The sequence below is a fragment of the Vitis riparia genome, chromosome 3, assembly GCF_004353265.1.
Source record: "Vitis riparia cultivar Riparia Gloire de Montpellier isolate 1030 chromosome 3, EGFV_Vit.rip_1.0, whole genome shotgun sequence".
NCBI classification, from domain to species: Eukaryota; Viridiplantae; Streptophyta; class Magnoliopsida; order Vitales; family Vitaceae; genus Vitis; species Vitis riparia.
The window spans coordinates 17,998,045-18,008,161 of record NC_048433.1 but is presented as its reverse complement, the minus strand read 5'-3'; the positions used below and the strand labels follow the sequence as shown (position 1 = coordinate 18,008,161).

The following is a 10,117-nucleotide window of genomic DNA, read 5'->3' as shown; positions in this document are numbered from 1 at the left end:
AAATTTAAGCGTGTAGCCATTTGGGTGAATGGGTGATTGGGGTTTGATATTTTTGGCTTTGAAGTGGATGTTACTTGTTAGTTTGTATTAATCTTCCATTCTTCCATTTCATTGTTGGCCAGGCCATTACCATATAACCCATAAAATCTCCTGCTTTTAAGTTGGACGTGACGCCCTTTCGGTCGCCTTTTTCTAAAATGTGGGCTCTGTTTAGTATTTAGAGTCACTTCATTATAACACATGAAAGCCAATTCTTGTTTTCTAAAATAATTGTTTTTAGAGTGATCTAAACAACAATTAAAACTATGGAGAGTATTTTAAAAACTTTACATCATATGGTATTTTTATTAAAAATAAGTTGAGAAAATTATTTTTTATATTTGAGTTTTCAAATAGAATTTTGTTTTTAAAAATTTTACAATAAAAAATTGCTCTTAAACCTGTTTTTAAAAAAGACTTCCAAAGTTAACACTTTCCACTTTTACAAATATTTATATTTTCTATTTTGTTAAGTGTTTTTGCATTTATATTATTAGTATTACTATTTTAATAACTTTTTATTACATGAAATTAGAACCATTTTTCCTAGCGTCTCTGCAACGGATTAATTTCAACCTTACATCGTGGGCTCCCCCGTAAAGCCCTGAACCCGTATGCTCTCTTTTGGGCTTCACTAATTGCAGGCTACTCTAACCAAATTTGGACCCTTAACTCACACTTGCTCTCTTCCATTTTGCACAAAGGGCAGAAACCAAGTTAAAACCAAGTTTTCACAAAGGGCATCAAGAACCCCTTTTTAGAAGTTGCCCTCCAGACCAGAGAATCCCTAAAAAGGCCCTATTTTCCTCTTCTAATCTCAATCCACGCAGGTACTAATCTAATCATGTTATTACTACTATTTTCTTTTTTTTTGCAACCTCCGTTTGATTCCAAGAAAATCCATCCCCCATTGGATTTTCGGGAAAATTCATTCTCGTTTTTTTCTTTGCTTCCTGTGTATTCTGGATCTGTTCTAGGGATTGCTTTGATTTTGTACCTTTGGATTTAAATTTCACGACCTTTGCCTGCAAATCATGATCTGAAAAACACAACCTTATGTTTTACATCCACGATCTCGAAACCCTTGAATCCTGGGAGGTCGCTGATTTGGACGAGAGCATGAGCAGATTGATGTTCTCCTCTTCATCATCCAAGAAAGATTCATCTTCCTCTTCCTTTCTCGATGCCTCGGTACCAGCTTCAGCTTTTGCTTCTGCTCCGACTTTGTTGTCTTCGTTGGTTCTGGTTGGTTCCGAGATGATTTCTGAGGACTCTATCAACAAAATGGATCAGTTTCTTCGGGAGGCTCTGCAGAATCCGCGTGAGCGGCTGTCAAGTGAGTTGTCATGCTCTAGGTATTGTTTTTCTCAGGTTTAACTAAAAAAATTTGTGTTGAAGGCTTTTTTTTTCTTGGTAATATGTCGTTTTTTTTTTTTTTTTTTTTGGTAGTATGTTGCTCTCTGGTGATAATTTAGGTTTTTGGTTTGGTTTTATTGTGTGTTTGTTGGGTATAACAAAGCAATTTGGTTTCCTAGGTTCTCGTTGGTTATTAAAAACTATCCTAAAATTTTTTACTTCAACATTGGAAAATATTTAAAGAATTGGTAAGTAATATTATAAAATATTAAATTGCCTATAAAAAAAATATATTGTAAAATATTAAATGGAAAAAAAAAAAAATCGGAATAAAAAGCTTTCCTAAACTCTCCACAAAAATCCTCCATCCCGCTTTTCCTTAAATAACATCTCCATTATTTCAAACCCATCACCATATTCATTGTCCATCACCACGGACCGCCATCAATTACTTCTGTTGCTCACCATAGGCTGCTACTGTTGCTGATCTTGGTTTTCTACAGCATTGAAAAAAAAGCAAATCAGGTACGTTATCACTACTTTATATTTTTAGGTATGTTATTACTTACATAAATAGTCTTTTTATTAATTAATTTTTCATCTCTTTTAATAGTTCTAATAAAATGCTATTAATTTGATTTTATTTACTATAGACATTCAATTAATCACTTAAATATCTATATTTGTATTATTGTTGTTATTAAGGTTAATATTGCTTTAATATTATATTTTATATGCTTTTACAATTTAAAAAATAATTGAATAAGATTAAATATCTATATTTGTATTATTGTTGTTATTAAGGTTAATAATCCTTTAATATTATATTTTATATGCTTTTACAATTTAAAAAATAATTGAATAAGAGTTGCATCATACTGGTTTGACTAATGGATAAAAGTTGGATGAATCTTTGCGATATATTGTCAGATGAATATGCAACTGGTGTTAAAACATTTCTTCAAGTTGAAAAAAATCATGTGGATCAAAATGGAAAGACTTGTTGTCCATGTAAACATTGTCAGAATGCATTTTGGAAATCCATGTATGACATTGAAACCCACTTATATAAATACGGAATAGCCACAACATATCAAAGATGGTTTTTTCATGGAGAAAAAGTTAGTGTTGATTACAATGAAAGAAATGATATGAGTGGTACTAATAGGTTAGATCATCATGAAACTTTTACTGTTAATGATGATGTTGACGACGATGATGAAATGATTGAACTTTTGAGTGATGTTTGTGGCCCAATACCAAATAGAGATGCTGCATCTGAGAGAACTAATGTAGAGACCAAACATTTTGATGAGTTGTTAGGTGAAGCTGGAAAAAAGTTGTTTACGGGGTCTAAATTTTCATCTTTGACTTTCATTGTTAAATTGATGCATCTAAAGGTTCTTAACCATTGGAGTAATAAATCATTTGATATGTTACTTGAATTGTTAAGTGAGATATTTCCTGAAGGTACAAATCTTCCATCATGTACGTATGATGCTAAGAAGATGTTACGGGATTTGGGTTTAGAGTATGAAAAAATTCATGCTTGCAAGTTTGATTGTGCATTGTTTTGGAAAGAAAATGAATTTTTAGATAAATGTCCTATATGTGATGAGGATCGATATAAGATTAATGATGGTAAGGGCAAGAAAATCCCACATAAAAGCTTGCGATTTTTTCCTCTTAAACCAAGATTACAAAGACTATTTATGTCAAGGCATACAGTAAGTGATATGAGGTGGCATAAAGAAAAGCAAGTAGATGATGGTGTGCTAAGGCATCCGGTTGATGCTGAAGAATGGAAGTCGTTTGATAGAATGTACTCCTCTTTTAGCAGTGAATCACGAAATGTGAGGCTAGGTCTTTCATCAGATGGTTTTAATCCATTTGGTAACATGAGTCACTCATATAGTATGTGGCCTGTTATACTAGTGCCATATAACTTGCCTCCTTGGAAATGCATGAAAGAACCATTCTTAATGATGTCACTTTTGATTCCGAGTCCACATTCTCCTGGAAAAGAAATTGACGTTTACTTACGCCCATTAATTGATGAACTCAAAGAGTTATGGCATGATGGCATAGAGACTTATGATGTCTCTATTGGTCAATATTTTAAAATGCATGCAGCAATTTTATGGACAATAAATGATTTTCCTGCGTATGGCATGTTATCCGGTTGGAGTACTAAAGGTTACATGGCTTGCCCTGTTTGCAATGTTGACACACCATCTCAATCATTGAGAAGCAAAATATGTTATATGGCTCATCGTCGTTATATGCCGACTAATCATCCTTGGCGTAAAAATAGATTGCATGATGGTAAGTTGGAAATGAATCCAGCACCCCAAAGTTTTTCTAGTGATGACATATTGAAGCAATTAGAAAATGTTGATCATGTTATTTTGGGTAAGAATCCAAACAAAAAAGATAAGAAAAGGAAGCGAATACCTAGTGAATTATATTGGACCAAGAGAAGTATATTTTTTGAATTGGAATATTGGTCAAAATTGAGTATAAGACATATTCTTGATGTTATGCATATTGAGAAAAATGTATGTGACAATGTTATGGGGACACTATTGAATATTGAAGGGAAGACAAAGGACACATATAAAGCTCGATTAGATTTACAAGACATGAAAATAAGAAAGGAGTTGCATTTAGTGTTGCATGGTAACAAATACTTGAAGCCTCATGCATGCTACACATTAACATCAATGGAAAGAAGAGAATTTTGTGCTTTTTTGAAATCAATCAAGTTTCCTGATGGATATGCCGCAAATATTTCAAAGCGTGTGAACATAGAAGATGGAAAGATATTAGGTCTCAAAAGTCATGATTGCTATGTGTTGCTCCAACGACTTCTCCTAATTGGAATCCGTAAATTTCTAAGGAAGGATATTAGTACAACACTTACAGAACTCTCATGTTTTTTCCAAAAGTTATGTGCAAAATCATTGAGGATACAAGATTTGGAAATATTAGAACATGATATTGTGTTGATTCTTTGTAAGCTTGAGAGGATCTTTCCACCTGCTTTTTTTTTTTATGTTATGGTACATTTACTTGTGCATTTACCACATGAGGCAAAACTTGTTGGACCTGTTGGACTTAGATGGATGTATCCTATTGAAAGGTAATATTTATAAACTTTATATTCAATTTTAAAAATTAATTTCTTTAACAATTTGAATAATGTTTCAATGACCTTTGTTTTTATTCAGGATTTTAGCGACTTATAAGAGTTATGTAAGAAATAAGGCTTACCCAGAAGGTTCAATAGCAGAGGCTTATATTGTGAATGAATCATTAACATTTTGTTCTCAATATCTTCTTGGAATTGAGACTAAATTTAATTGACCAGATCGAAATGTTGATGATTTGAATGATCAGTCAAATGAGTTTTCTATTTTTTCTCAAAGAGCTCGCCTATTTGGAAGTTACCAGCAGCTTGAGTTCTCTCGTGCCGAAATAGAGAAAGCTCACTGGTATATCTTGAACAACTGTAAAGAACTACAATCATATTTATGGTAAGACATAAAATTATTTTTGCAACCATTTATAATTATTTATGACTCAATAGCTAATTAATGTAGTGTACTAACAAAAGTGTGTACAACTAGTGAACACATGGAGCAGTTGGAAAAGGAAACCAATGATAATTTATTTCAAAGGCAAAAACAGCTATTCCCAAAGTGGTTTGCGAATCATGTATGTATATCTAAAGACATTTTTTCTCTTAAACAAATTTAATTAGAATGATATTCTTAATTACATATCTTCTCAATTATGCAGATGAAAATATTACGCCATCAAGGATCACCAGAAGCTACTGATGAATTGTATTCATTAGCCTCTGGACCTGATCGTAGAGTATCTTTATATCATAGTTGTGTGGTAAATGGAATTCGATTTCACACTAAAGATCGAGATGATCGACACACAACTCAAAATAGTGGTGTTCTTGTATTGGGTGACCATTATGAGGATATGATTGATTTCTATGGTGTGTTGCTGAATGTTGTTGTGTTAGATTATATCTTCAACAACCAAGTTGTTCTATTCAAGTGTGAATGGTTTGATACTGATCCCAATAAAAAGAGATTGCAAGATGATGGTGTCCTTAGGTGCATTAATGTGGATAATAAGTGGTATGAAGAAGATCTTTATGTTCTTGCAAGCCAAGCACAACAAATCTTTTACGTAAATGATCCAAAGTTAGGATCAAGTTGGAAAGTGGTGCAAAAAGTACTTCATAGACACATATTTGATGTCCCAGAGCAAACTACAACAAATGATAGTGAAAATGATAATGAAGATCCAACAATAGAAGAAGCATATCAAGAAAATGATTTAACTGATATTGTTTGGTCAGTAAACCAAGATTGTAATGTTCTACAATATCAAAGGGCAGATGGTGATTCAACCTATATTGATATTGAAATGTGGTTGATCATGGGAGAAGATTTGAAAATGATGATTTAACTGCTTTCATAAATGACCAAGATGAAGAAGATGAAACACTTGTAGACTATTATAGTGAGGATAATGAAAATAGTGATGAAGAATATCATGATAGTGATAGTGATAGTGATAGTTAGTTTTATTATTTTAATGTCAATTTCAGTTAGACTTTTCTTGTTTATCATCTTATTGTTTTTATTTCATTACAATTTGATAGAGTTGCATAAAATAATTCAATTATGATGTTCATATGAGTTTTGAATTTCATTTAGTTTAATAATATAGTATTATGTTTATATTTCATATCAAATTTACATTTTTTGTACTATTTTGAGTTATTTATTTAATGCATATACATAATGTATCCCCTAAACTTAATTTTTTCAAAATCTCATTTATTACATCTTATGTGGAATTGAAGAACATAAATGAAAATATTTTATGTAACTATGTGTTTGTCTAACTGAATTTAGTGCAGGAAGTATTATCACAGATGGAGCGTGGAAATCGACGTCGCCTTAAATATACTTCTAACACTAAGTCTCGAGCTCCCCCCAAGAATATGAATAATCATACTAAAACCACTATTAGGGTTGTCTCTCCTCCTTCTCCTCCTCCTCCTCCTCCTCCTCCACCACCACCACCACCACCACCACCACCTCTTCCTTCTCCTCCAATTTCTTCAACTCCTACTCCTACTAATAGTAATATGCCATCATCAATGCAGACAATAGTTAGGAATAGCACTGGTAAGAATACATTTTTTAAGTTTTTGTTTTTATTTTTATCATTAACTATGCATTCTAACTTTGTTTTTAAATTGTAGATTCATATCCACCATTAAAGAAGGGTCGTGGACCTACAAGAGGTAAGGGCACAGATACTATTGTACAAATGTCAGGGAAAATCAAGTTAGATTTCAACACAGAGAGTGGAAGACCAAAAGATAGTGATAAATCTACAAAGTTTTCTAATGAGTGTGGCTATCTCATTAGAAAATTTGCTCCACTACAATTCGAGAAATGGCCAGCTATTCCAGCTATGGATACACAACCATTAGTTGATCGCCTTTTAGTAAGAGTTCTTATTAGTTAAAAATGTTTTAATTAATTAGTTAATCTATAATTATACTAACACATTATAATGCTTTTTATTTTATTTTTATTTTAAATTTCAGTCAAAATTTGATCTAGATATGTCAAAAACATACATTACAAAGTATGTGCATGAGATTATGGGACAACGTTATCGAACATATAGATATGATCTTCACCAGCATTTCAAGCAGTTTGAGACAATGGAGGAGGCACGTTTGCACCCTCCAGATGATGTCACACAAGAAGATTGGGATTACTTGTGCAATCTTTTTTCTCTTGAAAAATTTAAGGTATTGTGCATATTTAACATGATTACATATGAAATAGTAAACATATTTGATGTTGTGTGGGTATACTAGAGCATCTTGATCATTGGTATTTGGTATATTTTGAAGTAAAAAAGTAGGAATTTGTCACTTGAAACAAGTTGAAAATTGAAATGTTGTGTTGGATTGTTGGTTCCTTATGAATAATTAAAATATTATATTAGAATGTTTGTTTACCATGAATTATTGAAATGTTATATGTATTGGAATGTTGGTTTATTACCAAAAATTAAAATTTTGTATATGAGAATATATATATATATATATATATATATATATATATATATATAGTATAAATAATGGAGGAGATTTTACTAAAATCTTGGTAGAAAGACTACATTTTATTACATGTTTCATTGTTTGTAAAGTTTTTATTTAACATATTTTCTTAATTCTTCGGTTACTATAATTTGTTTCATTTTCTTTTACTTACTCTTTTAGTAATATTATTGTGTAGAAAAGGGCTACTATAAATAGTGAAAATCGTGAAAAGCTTCCATTCAATCATCGTGGTGGATCTAAACCATTTGCATTTCATCGTCAGCATAACTCAATGGTATGACATATTTTTCTAAATTATATCTTTAAAATAATAGTTTTATTTTATTCTATTTATGTAAAAGACATGTTCCACCTAGAAAGTTGAAAATGGAGTTTATTACTTATCTTTAAAAATAACTAAATTATTTTTTTATGTGCATGTAAAAGAGTGTTGCCACTGGAGAGTTGCAAGGGGAAGTGGAGTTATTTCGTGCCACTCACTACAATGAAAGTAAGGAATGGATCAATGACACAGCTAAATCTTGATATGTAAGAGTCATGTTACTTGTAGTTGCAAAAATTAAAATTTTCTTTTCATTATATGCTATGTAACATGTTCACTAATTGAAAACTATATTTCTTAGGAAAAGATGCATAAGCTTCAAGAGTAGAGTACCCAAGATGGAGATACTCCTATCTCTGACTTGGAGATAACTCAAAGAGTACTAGGGAAGCGATCAGGTTATATTCGAGGTTTGGGATATGGGTCACGACTTAAGCGTTCGACTACAACTGAATTTCCTGATGAAGAAACAGAGAGGTTACGACAACAAATCACAAAGTTAGAGGAGTTTAAAACAACAGCTACCACTCAATTGGAGGAGTTAAAAGCAATGATCTAGACTTTGATGCCACTACAAACCAACACTTCTAACCAACCACCACCTCATTCTAGCTCAACTTCCCAACCACCACCGTCACCATCGAGTTGATATTATTATGTGGTTTGCTATTATTTATTGGTCACTTTTATTTTAGACAATATTCGAATGGTACTTGGACAATGTTATTTGCACGTATGTTTTGCGTTGATGAAACAAATGTTTTAATGTTTACTTATTTTCTATATATTATTCTATTTTTACATTATTAAATGTTTTATTTATATAATATCATTGTATATTTGAAATCGTTCAATATCATATAGGTTTATTTATATAATATCATTATTAGAGACAAAATTTGTTTGTTACTCAAACTATCTGTCAACATTTTGGGACGAAAATAGTTTCTCCCTAAATGTAAGTGGAAGTATATGGAGATAAAATAATTTCGTTGTAGAAACTATGGGTTAACATGATGGAGATGAAAAAATTGTCTCCTAATATATGAAGTAACATTTAGAGACAAAATTTGTTTGTTACCCAAACTAATTGTCAACAATTTGAGACGAAAATATTTCCTCCCCAAATGTAAGTGGAAATATATGGAGATAAAATTATTTCGTTGTAGAAACCATGTGTCAACATAATGGAGATGAAAATAGTTTGTCTCCTAATGTACAAAGTAACATGTAGTGACAAAAATTTTTTGTTGCCAAATGAAATATTTTGTTACCAAATAGTTTACTCGATATTTGAAAATCTAATTCCAAACGAAACATTTTATCTTAGGCCACAAAAAAAACTCGTTTCCAAATAGTGTCGGCCACAAAATTTTGTTTTGTCATAAATATATTTTCGTAACAAACGTTAATTATTCGTCTCCAAAAACATAGGGTGACACAAATATCGAGACAATGAACGAGACGAAACTTTTCGTTAGGAAAGCCTTTTGGCTACAAAAGGCATATTGTTGGAGACAAAACATTTCATCCATGATCATGTACTTTGTTGTAGTGGGTACAAGTCTAGAAACTGAAATCAAGTTTCGTGAGAAACTTGGTACATAAAAGGTTTTTTGCAATTCTAAAACAAAACCACTATTTAAAGTTAAATAACATATCCCTATTGCTTCCACATGCGAGCCCATCTTGTTTCTGGATAAGATGAATTGGAGTTTACATTAACCATATTAGATTCATTGCAAACAAATGAGGTAGGGTTACCTTTCTTCTCAAGCCAATTCTGAAATTTCAGACATTTCTTCGTGTCCTTTCTTTTTACAGAAAAAACACTTTTCGTCTTTCTTAATGTCAGATTTAGGAGGAATTTGTTGCTTCCCTTTCTGACTAGCTTGAGATTTTCCTTTCTTTCATTTCCTTTGCGTCACCAGCATGGCACTTTATCCCTGTTCCATCAATAACCTTCCTTCCTTTTGAACACACATGGTCATTAATTCATTGATAGACCACTTATCCTTATGTGTGTTGTAAGAGATTTTGAAAGGTCCATACTGAGGTGGAAGAGTGTTAAGGATAAAGTGCACTAAGAAAGATTTAGACATTTCTACCTCGAGTTTCTTCAATTGAGCCACAATGTCCCTCATCTCCATGATATGTTCACGCACACCTCTTATACCGGTGAGCTTCAGGGATGTGAACTTCATAATTAGTGTGCTTGCCAAGGC

At 32.0% G+C, this 10,117-nt stretch overlaps 1 protein-coding gene and 2 long non-coding RNA genes across 3 annotated transcripts; all 3 read left to right on the top strand.

Moving 5' to 3' along the window:
- The first annotated feature begins 4,842 nt into the window (after positions 1–4,842).
- LOC117911010 lies at positions 4,843–5,886 on the top strand. Its single transcript, XM_034825178.1, has 2 exons — positions 4,843–5,112; positions 5,197–5,886. The coding sequence occupies exons 1-2, from the start codon at positions 5,032–5,034 to the stop codon at positions 5,884–5,886; spliced, it is 771 nt and encodes a 256-aa protein (XP_034681069.1). The 5' UTR covers positions 4,843–5,031.
- A 614-nt stretch (positions 5,887–6,500) lies between these two features.
- Positions 6,501–6,765, top strand: LOC117909471. Its single transcript, XR_004650378.1, has 2 exons — positions 6,501–6,614; positions 6,692–6,765. It is a non-coding gene; the product is annotated as an uncharacterized LOC117909471 (long non-coding RNA).
- Positions 6,766–7,188: 423 nt separating this feature from the next.
- LOC117910887 lies at positions 7,189–8,066 on the top strand. Its single transcript, XR_004650818.1, has 3 exons — positions 7,189–7,252; positions 7,746–7,844; positions 7,997–8,066. It is a non-coding gene; the product is annotated as an uncharacterized LOC117910887 (long non-coding RNA).
- Positions 8,067–10,117: the final 2,051 nt, after the last annotated feature.